The sequence below is a fragment of the Mustelus asterias genome, chromosome 12 (genome assembly GCF_964213995.1).
Source record: "Mustelus asterias chromosome 12, sMusAst1.hap1.1, whole genome shotgun sequence".
In the NCBI taxonomy this organism is placed as follows: Eukaryota; Metazoa; Chordata; class Chondrichthyes; order Carcharhiniformes; family Triakidae; genus Mustelus; species Mustelus asterias.
In genome coordinates this window covers 98,549,687-98,567,169 of record NC_135812.1, presented here as the reverse complement: position 1 = coordinate 98,567,169, position 17,483 = coordinate 98,549,687, and the positions used below count along the sequence as shown (strand labels likewise).

At 45.1% G+C, this 17,483-nt stretch overlaps 1 protein-coding gene across 2 annotated transcripts in view; it reads right to left on the bottom strand.

Annotated features, from left to right (window-relative positions):
- Positions 1–17,483, bottom strand: part of tha1 (threonine aldolase 1) — a 90,329-nt gene that overhangs the window by 26,298 nt on the left and 46,548 nt on the right. For both annotated transcript variants that reach the window (XM_078225685.1, XM_078225686.1), the window contains exon 3: positions 3,162–3,250. In XM_078225685.1, the coding sequence (XP_078081811.1) occupies positions 3,162–3,250 (89 nt within the window). The remainder of the gene's footprint in view (positions 1–3,161; positions 3,251–17,483) is intronic.

Genomic DNA, 17,483 nt, shown 5'->3' with positions numbered 1-17,483 from the left:
GCCTGGGGCTGTGTTTTCTGACGAGGGCTGGGGAAAGTCGGCCAGTGATCCTCTTACTCAGGAGGTGGCGCTACTGAGCCGAGACTGGCAATGTTTTGTGTCCTACTGAGAAGGTGTTGATGTTCCACACCACATCCTCGCTCAGTCAGAACTCTACAGGGACTGAGTGTTAGCTGTGGCAAAGTGGAGATGTAAATTTGAATAGTCCCAAAGTCTGCAGAAAAGTGAGAGTATTAGGAATGGGACAGCTTCTGAAGTTGTGGCAGAGATACAGATAGAATCCCAACAGTGCAGGAGGCCATTTGGCTCATTGAGCCTGCACTGACAACAATCCCACCCAGGCCCTGTCCCCACAACCCCACATATTTACCCTGCTAATAAGAACATAAGAACATAAGAAATAGGAGCAGGAGTAGGCCATCTAGCCCCTCGAGCCTGCCCCGCCATTCAATAAGATCATGGCTGATCTGAAGTGGATCAGTTCCACTTACCCGCCTGATCCCTATAACCCCTAATTCCCTTACCGGTCAGGAATCCATCTATCCGTGATTTAAACATATTCAACGAGGTAGCCTCCACCACTTCAGTGGGCAGAGAATTCTAGAGATTCACCACCCTCTGAGAGAAGAAGTTCCTCCTCAACTCTGTCCTAAACTGATCCCCCTTTATTTTGAGGCTGTGCCCTCTAGTTCTAGTTTCCTTTCTAAGTGGAAAGAATCTCTCCATCTCTACCCTATCCAGCCCCTTCATTATCATCATAGAAATCATCATAGAAACCCTACAGTGCAGAAGGAGGCCATTCGGCCCATCGAGTCAGCACCGACCACAATCCCACCCAGGCCCTACCCCCACATATTTACCCGCTAATCCCTCTAACCTACGCATCTCAGGGGCAATTTTAACCTGGCCAATCAACTTAACCCGCACATCTTTTGGACTGTGGGAGGAAACCAGAGCACCCGGAGGAAACCCACGCAAACACGAGGAGAATGTGCAAACTCCACACAGACAGTGACCCGAGCCGGGAATCGAACCCGGGACCCTGGAGCTGTGAAGCAGCAGTGCTAACCACTGTGCTACCGTGCCGCCCTTCTCTATAAGATCTCCCCTCAGCCTTCTAAATTCCAACGAATACAAACCTAATCTGCTCAGTCTCTCCTCATAATCAACACCCCTCATCTCTGGTATCAACTGGTGAACCTTCTCTGCACTCTCTCCAAGGCCAATATATCCTTCTGCAAATAAGGGGACCAATACTGCACACAGTATTCCAGCTGCGGCCTCACCAATGCCCTGTACAGATGCAGCAAGACATCTCTGCTTTTATATTCTATCCCCCTTGCGATATAGGCCAACATCCCATTTGCCTTCTTGATCACCTGTTGCACCTGCAGAGTGGGTTTTTGGGTCTCATGCACAAGGACCCCCAGGTCCCTCTGCATGTCAGCATGTTGTAATTTCTTTCCATTTAGATAATCCAATTTGCTATTATTTCTTCCAAAGTGAATAATCTCGCATTTGTTAATGTTATACTCCATCTGCCAGATCCTCGCCCACTCACTCAGCCTGTCCAAATCCCCCTGACATCCCCCTAACACTCAGGGACAATTTAGTTTGACCAATTAACCTAATCCACATTTCTTTAGACTGTGGGAGGAAACCGGAGCACCCGGAGGAAACCCACGTAGACACGGGGAGAATGTGCAAACTCCACAAAGACAGTGACCCAAGGCGGGAATTGAACTCAGGTCCCTGGAGCTGTGAGGTAGCAGTGCTAACCACTGTGTCACCCCTTTTGGGGATTTGGGCAGAGTAGGCAGAGAGAGAGCTTTATTTCACATCTATGGCAGTGGTGGGGTGGGGAACTTAATTTCTCAGCATCTCTTCGCCAATGCATAAGCAGCCACTCTGCTAAAATTAAACTGAAGAATAAAGTAAAAGAAACTGACTGTTCATTATGGGATAATTATAGATGTAACTAAAATGAAAAAAAAAACGTGAGTCTTTGAGGGGCTGTGGTGACTCCTTCCTCTGTCACTGGGACCGGCTGGAGATTCTGAACAGCTACCGTTGAAACCAGAGCTGTGTTGGGGTTTAGTTAGAAGTCTCACAACACCAGGTTAAATTCCAACAGGTTTATTTGGTAGCAAATACCATAAGCTTTCGGAGCGCTGCTCCTTCGTCAGATGGAGTGGAAATATGCACATTTCCACTCCATCTGACGAAGGAGCAGCGCTCCGAAAGCTTATGGTATTTGCTACCAAATAAACCTGTTGGACTTTAACCTGGTGTTGTGAGACTTCTTACTGTGTTCATCCCAGTCCAACGCCGGCATCTCCACATCTTGGGGTTTAGTCACAGGATTTTAGTTGCATATTGAATATATCTTTCCCAGTTCCGTTCCCAGTGACAGAGGAAGGAGTCACCACAGCCCCTCAAAGACTCACGTTTTTTTTTTCATTTTAGTTACATCTATAATTATCCCATAATGAACAAGGGCGGCACGGTAGCACAGTGGTTAGCACTGCTGCTTCACAGCTCCAGGGTCCCGGGTTCGATTCCCGGCTCGGGTCACTGTCTGTGTGGAGTTTGCGCATTCTCCTCGTGTCTGCGTGGGTTTCCTCCGGGTGCTCTGGTTTCCTCTCACAGTCCAAAGATGTGCGAGTTAGGTTGATTGGTCAGGTTAAAAATTGCCCCTTCGAGTCCTGAGGTGTGTAGGTTAGAGGGATTAGCAGGTAAATGTGTGGGGGTAGGGCCTGGGTAGGATTGTGGTCGGTGCAGACTCGATGGGCCGAATGGCCTCCTTCTGCACTGTAGGGTTTCTATGATTTCTATGATGATCTTTGGCGGTTCAGTAAGTTGCTCCACGACTTGCCAATTAGCACTGCAAATATACAGGCATAATTGCAGTGTGTTAAAACTCATGAGCAAACTGGGGTGTGTGTGTGTGTCAAAGTCTGAGGGAGGCCCAGCAACACTTACAGATGCAGCACATTTATTTATCGTTCTGGATCGAGCATTTCACCCTTCCGCACCCGTGCCCAACCTAAATTTAGTTAACGTTGTTCTGAGGCGTGACATAAAAACAGACAGGGACAGAGTGCACTGTTTACTATCGAGTGTCACGTTCCCAGCGCAAAGGGCAGAATGGGCTGCTGTACCTGAGCCGCTCCTCCCTGCTCGTGGATATGGATGTGTGCCTGGTCCCCCACAATCAGCTCAGCTCCCCTCTCCCGGCAATGACACATGACTGCAAAGGAGGAGAGAGATTACGGTCAGTCTTTATTCTCTGTGAGATTTCCCACTCAATCTCACGGGAACCACTCCAACTGACGCACATTTTTCAACAAAGGGAATGCACTGCAAGGGCCGGTCCCCAAGTTGCCGACCCTCAACATGAACCCGGTTTACTGTAAGATTGGCAGTAAGTGTCGACCAGTTATGGGAAGTGATCTGGCCATTAGGAATGGATCTTATTGAAGACACATGTCACTTTATAAATATCACTCAATCCCGTGACTTTACCCCAAGCTGTGCATCTGCCTTCAGTTACCGTCCAGCCAGCTGGGATCACAATGTGGAAATCTACATGTTTAAGGAAGAATAAAAATGCTTTTGCCCGAGAGAGATATCTGGTCTGGAATGTGAGAGAGAGAGTTAAGGTGTCACCACTCTTCCCACTCCGCCCCCATGTTAGTGATGGGGCAGCCCTGAGTGAATTAGAATGATAAAAATTGGTTTTAAAAAAGGTAATTTGTGTAACAATCATGTATCCTTTTCCGTGAAATTTCAGCAGTCAAGGGTGGCACGGTGGCACAGTGGTTAGCACAGCTGCCTCACAGCACCAGGGACCTGGCTTCGATTCCAGGTGCTTGTATGGAGTTTGCTTTCTCCCCCGTGTCTGCGTGGCTTTCCTCCGGGGGCTCCGGTTTCTTCCCACACTCCAAAATTGTGCAGATTGGGTGGATTGGCTAAATTGCCCCTTAGTGTCAGGGGGATTAGCAGGGTAATTTGTGGGGTTATGGGGAGAGGGCCTGGGGGGGGGATTGTTGTCGGTGCAGACTCGATGGGCCAAATGGACTCCTTCTGCACTGTAGGGATTCTATGATTCTAAGTCGATGTGTGACGGTAGAGTTTGCTTATTAGTAAGTTATGGAGTCATGTGGCTGACAGGAAGTACATAGATTGCAGTAGTACAGATACCCCTCCTTCCGCTGGCTGGAGAGAGCTCGGCCTTGTCAGTGATGTCCACATCCCAAGAATAAACAAGAAAGGGTCATTTATAGAGGAATTCTTGGATTACGGTGGCACAGTGATTAGCACTGCTGCCTCACAGCGCCAGGGACCCGGGTTTGATTCCGGCCTTGGGTGTATGTGTGGAGTGTGCGTGGGTTTCCACCGGGTGGTCCGGTTTCCTCCCACAGTCCAAAGATGTGCGGGTTAGGTTGATTAGCCATGCTAAATTGCCCCTAGTGTCAGGGGGATTAGCAAGGTAAATATGTGGGGTTATAAGAACATAAGAACTAGGAGCAGGAGTAGGCCATCTGGCCCCTCGAGCCTGCCCCGCCATTCAATAAGATCATGGCTGATCATTTCATGGACTCAGCTCCACTTACCCACCCGCTCACCATAAGCCTTAATTCCTTTACTGTTCAAAAATGTATCTATCCTTGCCTTAAAAACATTCAATGAGGTAGCCTCAACTGCTTCACTGGGCAGGGAATTACACAGATTCACAACCCTTTGTGTGAAGAAGTTACTCCTCAACTCAGTCCTAAATCTGCTTCCCCTTATTTTGAGGCTATGCCCCCTAGTTCTAGTTTCAGCCGCCAGTGGAAACAACTTCCCTGCTTCTATCTTATCTATTCCCTTCATAATCTTATATGTTTCTATAAGATATCCCCTCATTCTTCTGAATTCCAATGAGTATAGCGCCAGTCTACTCAGTCTCTCCTCATAAACCAACATTCTCAACTCTGGAATCAACTGAGTGAATCTCCTCTGCACCCCCTCCAGTGCCAGTATATCCTTTCTCAAGGAGACCAAATCTGTACTCAATACTCCAGGTGTGGCCTCACCAGCACCTTATACAGCTGCAACATAACCTCGCTGTTTTTAAACTCCATCCCTCTAGCAATAAAGGACAAAATTCCATTTGCCTTCTTAATTACCTGCTGCATCTGCAAACCAACTCCTTGAGATTCCTGCACAAGGACACCCAGGTCCCTCTGCACAGCAGCATGCTGCAATTTTTTACCATTTAAATAATAGTCCATTTTGCTGTTATTCCTATCAAAATGGATGACCTCACATTTACCAACACTGTACTCCATCCGCCAGACCCTCGCCCACTCACTTAGACTATCTGTATCCCTTTGCAGACTTTCAGCATCCTCTGCACACTTTGCTCTGCCATCCATCTTAGTGTCATCTGCGAATTTTGACACACTACACTTGGTCCCCAACTCCAAATCATCTATGTAAATCGTAAACAATTGCGGTCCCAACACTAATCCCTGAGGCACACCACTAGTCACTGATTGTCAACCAGAAAACACCCATTTATCCCCATTCTTTGCCTTCTGTTAGTTAACCAATCCTCTATCCATGCTAATACATTACCCGTAACACTGTGCACCTTTATCTTATGTAGCAGTTTTTGGTGCGGCACCTTGTCAAATGCCTTCTGGAAATCCAGATACACCACATCCGCAGGTTCCCCATTGTCCATTGCACATGTAATGTTCTCAAAGAATTCCACCAAATTAATCAAACATGACCTTCCCTTCAAGAACCCATGTTGCGTCTTACCAATGGGACAATTTATATCCAGATGTCTTGCTATTTCCTCCTTGATGATAGATTCAAGCATTTTCCTTACTACAGAAGTTAAGCTAACTGGCCTATAGTTACCTGCCTTTTGTCTACCTCCTTTTTTGAACAGTGGTGTCACATTATGGGGATAGGGCCTGAGTGGGATTGTGGTCTGCGTAGATTTGAGGGCTGAAAGGCCTCCTTCTGTGCCGTAGGGATTCGATGATATGATCTGATAACTTCTTTGTTGATGAGTTGTGACATTCTCAGGAACGGGCTAAATCCTCCTTTCTAACTCTGATATTTATCCAGGTTATGTTGCTACAAGTCCATGTGAAATAGCTAACCTCCTACACAAAGCCTGCTGATGCATCTTACATGATACTACATGCATGACTGGAACTGTGCACCACACACACACATGGATCAGATCATTCTCTCACTGCTAGGAGTATTCGTATCTTATTTATTTACATCATAACCACAAACATTAAACACAGACGACATTCTCAAGTTGAAACTTGCGCCAAGTTTAGTCATCTTCCACCGACTTAGGCAAACAACAGATCATGGGGAAGGGGGGGTGGGGGTAATATTTGTCACAGGTTCTTCTGCAGCTAATCATTGTGTCCCAATAGCTTGTTGCAATATCTCAGATGTAATGGAGTTTGAGATTAACTGGATATTAGTGAATCAGCCATTCTATTGTACCGCTGTGTTCCAATGCCGGTTAATGGGGCTTTGATGAGCTTTCCTCTCCTGTTGCGTGCCCCATAGCTTCAACACGGAAGTGTGGAAGTAATTAATACGGCTGCTAATGAGTCAGGATTTTCCACATATAATGTCGGCGGGTTTCTTTCCCATACGGTGCTATTAAGTGTCCATATAATTCCATTTCCTCCAACCCAAATCCTATTTCTTTTGATTTGATGTATTATTTTGATTTGATTTAATATTGTCACATGTATTATCATACAGTTAAAAGTATTGTTTTTTGCGTGCTATACAGACAAAACATACCGTTCATAGAGAAGGAAACGAGAGAGTGCAGAATGTAGTGTTACAGTCATAGCTAGGGTGTAGAGAAAGATCAACTTAATACAACATAAGTCCATTCAAAAGTCTGACAGCAGCAGGGAAGAAGCTGTTCTTGAGTTGGTTGGCACGTGACCTCAGACTTTTCTATCTTTTTCCTGAAGGAAGAAGGTGGTAGAGAGAATGTCTGGGGTCCTTAATTATGCTGGCTGCTTTGCCGAGGCAGCGGGAAGTGTAGACAGAGTCAATGGATGGGAGGCTGGTTCGCATGATGGATTGGGCTACATTCACGACCTTTTGTAGATCCTTGCAGTCTTGGGCAGAGCAGGAGCCATACCAAGCTGTGATACAACCAGAAAGAATGTTTTCTATGGTGCATCTGAAAATGTTGGCGAGAGTCGTAGCTGACATGCCAAATTTCCTTAGCCTTCTGAGAAAGTAGAGGCGTTGGTGGGCTTTCTTAACTATAGTTCCGGATGGGATTTATCCAAGGATTCTCTGGGAGGCAAGAGAAGTGATTGCAGAGCCTCTGGCTCTGATCTTCAGGTCGTCGTTGGCCTCTGGTATAGTACCAGAAGATTGGAGGTTAGCGAATGTTGTCCCATTGTTTAAGAAGGGGAACAGAGACTTCCCCGGGAATTATAGACCGGTGAGTCTCACTTCTGTTGTCGGCAAGATGTTGGAAAAAATTATAAGGGATAGGATTTATAGTTATTTGGAGAGTAATGAATTGATAGGTGATAGTCAGCATGGTTTTGTGGCAGGTAGGTCGTGCCTTACTAACCTTATTGAGTTTTTTGAGAAAGTGACCAAGGAGGTGGATGGGGGCAAGGCAGTGGACGTGGTATATATGGATTTTAGTAAGGCGTTTGATAAGGTTCACCATGGTAGGCTTCTGCAGAAAATGCAGATGTATGGGATTGGGGGTGATCTAGGAAATTGGATCAGGAATTGGCTAGCGGATAGGAAACAGAGGGTGGTGGTTGATAGTAAATATTCATCATGGAGTGCGGTTACAAGTGGTGTACCTCAGGGATCTGTTTTGGGGCCACTGCTGTTTGTAATATTTATTAATGATCTGGATGAGGGTATAGTTGGGTGGATTAGCAAATTTGCTGATGACACCAAAGTCGGTGGTGTGGTAGACAGTGAGGAAGGGTGTCGTAGTTTGCAGGAAGACTTAGACAGGTTGCAAAGTTGGGCCGAGAGGTGGCGGATGGAGTTTAATGCGGAGAAGTGTGAGGTAATTCACTTTGGTAGGAATAACAGATGTGTTGAGTATAGGGCTAACGGGAGGACTTTGAATAGTGTGGAGGAGCAGAGGGATCTAGGTGTATGTGTGCATAGATCCCTGAAAGTTGGGAATCAAGTAGATAAGGTTGTTAAGAAGGCATATGGTGTCTTGGCGTTTATTGGTAGGGGGATTGAATTTAGGAGTCGTAGCGTTATGTTGCAACTGTACACAACTCTGGTGCGGCCGCACTTGGAGTACTGTGTGCAGTTCTGGTCCCCACATTACAGGAAGGATGTGGAGGCTTTGGAGAGGGTGCAGAGGAGGTTTACCAGGATGTTGCCTGGTATGGAGGGGAGATCCTATGAGGAGAGGCTGAGGGATTTGGGATTGTTTTCGCTGGAAAGGCGGCGGCTAAGAGGGGATCTTATTGAAACATATAAGATGATTAGAGGTTTAGATAGGGTGGATAGTGATAGCCTTTTTCCTCTGATGGAGAAATCCAGCACGAGGGGGCATGGCTTTAAATTGAGGGGGGGTAGTTATAGAACCGATGTCAGGGGTAGGTTCTTTACCCAGAGGGTGGTGAGGGATTGGAATGCCCTGCCAGCATCAGTAGTAAATGCGCCTAGTTTGGGGGCGTTTAAGAGATCCGTAGATAGGTTCATGGACGAAAAGAAATTGGTTTAGGTTGGAGGGTCACAGTTTTTTTTTTTAACTGGTCGGTGCAACATCGTGGGCCGAAGGGCCTGTTCTGCGCTGTAATGTTCTATGTTCTATGTTCTATGTTAGTGTCGGCATGGGGGGGACCAGGACAGGTTGTTGGTGATCTGGACACCTAAAAACCTGAAGCTCTTGACCCTTTCTACTTTGTCCCCGTTGATGTAGACAGGGGCATGTTCTCCTTTACGCTACCTGAAGTCGATGACAAACTCCTTTGTTTTGTTGACATTGAGGGAGAGATTATTGTTGCTGCACCAATTCACCAGATTCTCTATCTCATTCCTGTACTCTGTCTCGTCATTGTTTGAGATTCGACCCACTACGGTAGTATCATCAGTAAACTTGAAATCGAATTGAAGGGGAGCTATTTCACATGGCCTTGTAGCAACATAACCTGGATAAATATCACAGTTAAAAAGGAGGATTCAGCCTGTTCCTGAGAATGTCACAACTCACCAACAAGGAAGTTATCAGCGAATTATTGTCACATGTATTTGTATACAGTGAAAAGCATTGTTCCTTGTGCTCAATACAGACAAAGCATGCCATTCATAGAGTAATTAGGGGAGAAGGAGGGTACAGAATATAGTGTTGCAGTTTTGATTTGATTTATTATTGTCACATGTATTAGTATACAGTGAAAAGTATTGCTTCTTACGCGCTATACAGACAAAGCATACCATTCATAGAGAAGGAAATGAGAGAGTGCAGAATGTAGTTTTACAGTCACAGCTAGGGTGTGGAGAAAGATCAACTTAATGCGAGATAGGTCCATTCAAAAGTCTGATGGCGGCAGGGAAGAGGCTGTTCTTGAGTCGGTTGGTACGTGACCTCAGACTTTTGTATCTTTTTCCTGATGGAAGAAGGTGGAAGAGAGAATGTCCGGGATGCGTGGGGTTGTTAATTATGCCGGCTGCTTTTCCGAGGTGGCGATGAAGTGTAGACAGAGTCAGTGGATGGGAGGCTGGATTGTTTGATGAACTGGGCCACGTTCACAACCTTTTGTAGCTTCTTGCGGTCTTGGGCAGAGCAGGAGCCAGACCAAGCTGTGATACAACAAGAAAGAATGCTTTCTGTGGTGCACCTGTAAAAGTTGGTGAGAGTTGTAGTGGACATGCCAAATTTCCTTAGCCTTCTGAGAAAGTAGAGGTCTTGGTGGGCTTTCTTAACTATACTGGAACTCCTTTCATAACAGCACCATGGGTGTATCTACACCACATGGGCTACAGAGGTTCAAGGTGGTGGCTCACCATCACCTTCTCAAGGGCATTTAGGGTAACAAATGCTGGCCTTGCCAATGATGTCCACGTCACATGAAAGAATAAAACAAATTGCTCCAGGTTTTACCAAAAGAGGACAATCAGCCCCTTAATGAGGCTCTGAACAGAGTGACACATGTGCCTCGATGCCTCACCGGCTGTGACATTTTACTGTTCTCTCTATACAGACTTGCAGCTTTCAGTTTACTAATGCAGAATGTTTTCTATTTAAGACAATGAGTATTCATTATTCATCACACTGTTGGCAGACCTGGGTTTGAGACAATGTGACAAAGCTGATTAACATCAACAACTATTAACCGGGTTAGCCTCAGGAAATGTCATTTTAAAATAGGGCGTTCATTTACCTCCACCCGGACTCCCAGCTCATTCGCATCATGATGAACTTTGATCGCAATTAATCTGTTATTGTTTGAGTTTTTTAAAAAGTTGGCAGAACTCATTAATATTTTAATCAAGCTAGTTGTAGATATTTGAATTTTGAATGTTTTAAACTACATTCATGGGAGTGGGTGTCGCAGGCAGGGCCAGCATTTAGTGCCCATCCCTAATTTCCCTTGAACAGAGTGGCAACTACGCTATTTCAGAGTCAACCACATTGCTGTGGGACTGGAGTCACATGTAGGCCAGACCGAATAAGGACAGCAGATTTCCTTCCCGAAAAGGCATTAGTGAACCGGATGGGTTTTTACGACAATCAATAATGGTCATCATTAGATTTTTAATTCCAGATCTTTATTGAAGATTCGAACCCAGATCCCCAGAGTGTTACCCTGGGTCTCTAGATTACTCCAGTGAAAATTACGCCACTGCCTCCCCGTCTAAGGAGTAATGGAATAAGGCGAGGGGAGGGGGACTGGAAAACGAAGGAAGGGGTGGAGAAGGTGTGAGCCGGCTTGTAAAGTTTTAACGTTGTACCTTTGTCTTATGTTGCAACTGGTGGTGTTTCACAAGATGGAAATAAAACGGTAAAAACCTTTTCCAAATGTCCTAGAAACCTGAACAATGCTGTAAACATCTTCAAAACACTAGAAAGAAGCAATGGTTCCTGACTGCAGAGGAAGATTTGCTGCACTGTCTTCTCTCAGCAAACAAGGGAACCATAGAAAGCATCCTTTCCAGATGTATCACAGCTTGGTATGGCTCCTGCTCTGACCAAGATCACAGAAACTACAATGGGTCATGAACGTAGCCCAGTCCATCACGCAAACCAGCCTCCCATCCATTGACTCTGTCTACACTTCCCCCTGCCTCAGCAAAGCAGCCAGCATAATTAAAGACCCCACGTGCCCTGGACATTCTCTCTTCCACTTTCTTCCGTTGGGAAAAAGATACAAAAGTCTGAGGTCACGTGCCAACCGACTCAAGAAAAGCTTTTTCTCTGCTGCCATCAGACCTTTGAATGGACCTACCTTATATTAAGTTGATCTTTCTCTACACCCTAGCTATTATTGTAACACTATATTCTGCACCCTATCCTATCCTTCTCCCTATGTGGTCTATGAACGGCATGCTTTGTCTGCATAGCAAGCAAGAAACAATACTTTTCACTACATCCCAATACATGTGACAATAATAAATCAAATCAAAAATCCATTCTGAGATTGGGTCTCGTGTTTGAATAAAATGTTGCTCTGTGCCTGCAGACTGGAAACCAAGGTAAAATGCTGCAGAAACTAATATTTGTGATGATATTTTCTGCTGTAGCTACTTCCTTGTGCCTTCCATAATACATACGCATATTTCAGACACTGATGTGTCCATCTGAACTCAGTTCAGGGTTCAGAAACCTGTGGTTCTGTGACATGATTAAATGTGGCACAGGCTGGCTGCAAATAACTAGTTTTCCGATTCAGTCTGACAATTACAGCTAATCCACCATGGTGCATCATGTTAATGACTGTGTATTTTTCAGTGCAATCATTATAGGCTCACGGAATACAGGGTGGGATGAATGGAATGAGATGAGTGATGTCGGTCCTAACGATGGAAAAGCTAACTTGGTGTTACCCCTTACATGCGCATGATCACGGTGCCATCTCTCATCTTGCTTAGTTAGACGTACCTGTAGCACAATCACGGGCTTAACGTTTTAGCACTCAAGCAAATTACTGACACCGAACAGGCAAGATCCAAGTAAGAGATAGAATCAATAGCATCCCTACAGTGCAGAAAGAGGCCATTCAGCCCATCAAGTCTGCACCAACCACAATCCCACCCAGGTCCTATCCCCATAACCCCACACATTTACCCTGCTAATCCCCCGACACTAGGGTCAATTTAGTATGGCCAATCAATCTAACCCACACATCTTTGGACAAAGGGACTTGGGTGTCCTTGTACACCAGTCACTGAAAGCAAGCATGCAGGTACAGCAAGCAGTTACAAGGTAAATGGCATTTTGGCCTTCACTGTAAGAGGAGTTGAGTACAGGAGCAAGGATATCTTACTGGAGCTTTACAGGATCTTGGTGAGACCACATCTGGAGTACTGTGTGCAGCTTTGGTCTCCCTATCTAAGAAATTATGTACTTGCCATACAGGGAGTGCAGCAAAGGTTTACCAGACTGATTCCTGGGATAGCGAAATCGTCATATTAAGAGAGATTTGGTTGATTAGGTTTATCTTTACTGGAGTTTAGAAGAATGAGAGGGGATCTCACTGAAAAGTATAAAATTCTGACAGGGTTGGACAGACTGGATGCAGGGACGCTGTTTCCTCTGGCTGGGGTGTCTAGACAAGGGGTAGGATTGATGTGGAGAAGCCAACGTTGGACTGGGGTAGGCACAGTAAGCAGTCTCACAACACCAGGTTAAAGTCCAACAGGTTTATTTGGTAGCACGAGCTTTCGGAGCACTGCTCCTTCATCAGGCGAGTGGAAAATTGGGTTCACAAACAGGGCAGATATAGACACAGTCTCAATTACAAGATAATGGTTGGAATGCAAGTCTCAACAGGTAATCAAGTCTTTACAGATGCAGACAATGTGAGTGCAGAGAGGGATAATCACAGGTTAAAAAGGCATGAATTATCTCATAGCAGGACAGTTAGTAAGATTTCGCAAGCCCATGCAAGTCGTAGTACGACATGAACCCAAGATACCAGTTGAGGCCGTCCTCATGTGTGTGGAACTTGGCTCAGTTTCTGCTCTGTGTGCGGAACTTAGCTATCAGTTGGGGTAGGATTGAGAAGAGGACAAATTTCTTCAGAATATGAATCTGTGGAATCCTCTATCGCAGGGGGCTCTGGAGGCTAAGTTACTGAATGTATTTAAGAAAGAAATAGACAGATTTCTAGACATTAAAAATGTCAATAAATATGGGGAGAGAGCAGGAATATGAGATAGAGGATCAGTCATGGTCACACTGAATAGTGGAGCAGGCTTGATGGGCTAAATGGCCTACTCCTGCTCTTATGTTTCTATGAGATGGATAAAGGAATGAACTTGAAACCCTGTATTAACAGCCTGACTACTTATCAAAAGAGTGAGTGCGGAACTTTTTCATTTAAAAGGATAACTCATAAACAGTCAACAAAACAGAGACAAAATTACAGGTGGACAAATTTGGGGTCACTAGCCTAGCTAGGAATGGATCTACTGTATCAAAATAACACTGGAGTAAAAATCTAAGTTAAACTTAACAAGACAAGAACAAGGGGTGGCACAGTGGTTAACACTGCTGCCTCACAGCGCCAGCGACCCGGGTTCGATTCCCGGCTTGGGTCACTGTCTGTGTGGAGTCTGCACATTCTCCCCGTGTCTGCGTTGGGTTTCCTCCAGGTGCTCCGGTTTCCTCCCACAGTCCAAAGATGCGCTGTTAGGTGCATTGGCCGTGCTAAATTCTCCCTCAGTGTACCCGAACAGGTGCCGGAGTGTGGCAACTAGGGGATTTTCACAGTACCTTCACTGCAGCGTTAATGTAAGCCTACTTGTGACTAATAAATAAAAACTTTAAACATTAAAACTATCGTGGACTGTCATATTGCTCTGGGCAGAGTGGAGGTAAACATTTAGTGCTAACAGAGCGAGATAAACAAGACAAGACAGCTGGAGATTAAGAACTGAGAGGAGAACAACCAGTCCGTTGATAGCAATTCTGCCGGTAATAAACTTGAAAGAATAAGAGACAACAGAGCTAACGTTTTGAGAAATTCTGTTCTCTTTCCACAGATGCTGTCAGACCTGCTGAGATTTTCCAGTATTTTATGTTGAAAGAATAAAACTCAGTTCAGAAGTGATTTTTCAAGGGCATTGTCTGTGACATGTGAACAAGATGCCATAGGAGAGCAAACTTCACTTTTCCCCCATCACTCAGGACCTGATCACTCCCTCACACGAGTTGTGCTCAACACGATAAGGTTGTGTGGGGAAACATGACTTTATTCCAGGTAAAATTGCTGTGTTAATGAATGCCAAATATAATTCTTTAGTTTGGTAAAAAACTACTGTGTTTTGATCTTTTCTCTACAGTTCTGAGAGAATCTTACACTTGTGTATGAGAGAACCACAACATAAATTCTGCTAAGCACTGCAATTTATTATTTACAAGGCTGTCATTGTTGGATGTTTTAGGATCTTTTGTTAAAATATGATTTTGTTGGCAAGTTTGGATAAAAGAACAGTGATAACTGTTCATAGAGTCATACAGTGCAGAAAAGGCCCTTCAGCCCATCAAATCTATATGGACAATAACTACCATTAAAGTTTTTTTAAGTTTAGCTATTAGTGTCACAAGTAGGCTTACATTAACAGTGGAATTAAATTACTGTACAATTCCCTAGTGGCCACACTCCAGCACCTGTTCGGGTACACTGAGGGAGAATTTAGCATGGCCAATGCACCTAACTGGCACGTCTTTCAGACTGTGGGAAGAAACCAGAGCACCCGGAGGAAATCCATACAGACATGGGGAGAATGTGCAGACTCCGCACAGACAGTGACCCAAGCCAGGAATCGAATCCGGGTCCCTGGTGCTGTGAGGCAGCAGTGCTAACCACTGTGACACCGTGTCGCTCAGGAGTGCATAGGTGCTGGGGCCGTTGCCTCAGTAGAGTGCTGCAATGTTTGGAGGTGCCATCTTTTGGATGACACTTCAAACCGAGGCCCTGTTTGCTTTCGTGCGTAGATGTAGAAGATCCCACTGTACAAGGCAAAGAAGAGAACTGAAGTTCTCCTGGTGTCCCAGTCAATATTTATTCCTGAACTGTCATCATTGAAGCAGATCGTATGGTCATTTACCTCATTTCTTGTGTCTCACTGGGCGTAAACTGATTGCCATGTCATTGTATATTATTGAAATTGGAAGTTGCAGTTATTCCTGCTAATCAGCTGGTGTTATTTTCCACTGGCTAACAGTAAGCTTTGCATTTAGGAATTCTGCGCAAGTTGAATGCAGAAAGATTTATTTGATTTGATTTATTATTGTCACATGTATTAGCATACAGTGAAAAGTATTATTTTTTGCATACCGTTCATAGAGAAGGAAATGAAAGAGTGCAGAATGTAATGTTACAGTTATAGCTAGGGTGTAGAGAAAGATCAATTTGATGCAAGGTAGGTCCATTCAAAAGTCTGATGGCAGCAGGGAGGAAGCTGTTCTTGAGTCGGTTGGTACGTGACCTCAGACTTTCATATCTTTTTCCCAACGGAAGAAGGTGGAAGAGAGAATGTCCGGGGTGCATGGGTCCTTAATTATGCTGGCTGCTTTGCCGAGGCAGCAGGGAGTTAGGCAGAGTCAATGGATGGGAGGCTGGTTTGCGTTTTGGGCTAGATTTATGACCTTTTGTGGTTTCTTGCGGTCTTGGCCTCTTTTAAGGTCAAACCAAATAAACAAACTCAAATTAAGTCAGGACAAAGTAAAAGGGGCAGCTCCCCAAAAGGAGGGGGAACAGCCCGAACAAAAATCAAAGTACAAAGGAAACTTAAAGACATCAAATTAAAATGTGATTATTAGGGTCGATAACGCACCCCAATCCCTGCGGTGCCCAACGGGCAAGGCTAGATTTATGACCTTTTGTGGGTTTCTTGTGGTCTTGGGCACAGCAGGAGCCATACCAAGCTGTGGAACATGTTTGGAATGTCTAATAAGCATTTATTATTTTTCTCAGTTGGGTTTTACACAGAGTTGCACTTGTATCTGTTGCTTCATCTAGATTTTTTTGGCACAATGGGGTTCCCTCGAGATCGTGCAGAGCAGTTAAACCAGTTGAAACTGCTTCCTCCGAACTGTGTCTGCTTCAATTACATGACAATGGAATGTGCTTTTCTTTCACAAGAAAGCCAGTTTCCTTGTGTCGTGCATGGATGCATGTACTCGAAGGCTGTGGTGAAATTCTACCTGAGGTTCCTCGCCACAACTTTTTTTTCACTGTTTCGTTAGTTTTAAAGAGGAATCCAACTGAGCCAAGGACAGAAACTAGAGTTAAGATTTGCAAACAGCTGCTTGTTGGAACCTGAACATTTCTGATAAGAGAGAGAGACATGTGTCTTGCCGGAATGCCAAATTACAAGCAATCACGGCTAGTTTTATATCATGGGAGGCAAGGGTGTGGTTGGCTGGCAAATTGATGCTGATTGGCCAAGGTTTTGCCATGGAGACACCAATGGGAACTATAGTCTCCCCAAAATTCCATGTCTTTTAAAAAAGGTGGAAGGATGGAACATATTCCTTTCATCTGTAGAGAATAGATCCCTAGGAATGAATAGATATCACTTTCTACTCATTCATGGGATGTAGACTTCACTGGCTAGGATGGCATTCATTGCCCATACCCAACTGCCCTCAAGATAGTGGTGGTGAGCTGCCTTCTTGAACCGCTGCAGTGCATGTGGTGTAGGTACATCCACAGCGCTGTTAAAGAGGAAGTTCCAGGATTTTGACCCAGCGACAGTGAAGGAATGGTGATATATTTCTAAGTTAGGATGGGGAGTGACTTGGAGGGGAATCTCCAGGTGGTGGTGCTTCCATGTCTCTGGCTGCCCTGGTCTTTCCAGATGGTAGTAGTGTGGGTTTGGAAGGCGCTCCCAAAGAGCCTTGATAAGTTCCTTCAACTCTCAGCCTCGCGGATGCACCTCAGTTCCTCAGGCCGCGACGTTCAAGCTCCAAGTCCCAGAGCTCAGGTTGGTCAAACCTGTGGCACTTTCCACACATGTGGTCATCCAGACTGCAAGGAGTGTCTACGAATTCCCACGTGTTGCAGGCAGTACAACAAACAGGAGTGAGCTCCTCTGCCATAACTTTAACTTAAAGACTCTTCTATTTATGCCAGGTAGAAATTTATTTAAGGTTCCTTTTTTTAAAAAAAAGCTGTAACTCGTACCTTAATGCAGCTTTAAAGTGGAGAAAACCAACTTACCCACTACCTAGCGAGTGTGTGGACAGTGCCCTGCTGCTCCCTTGC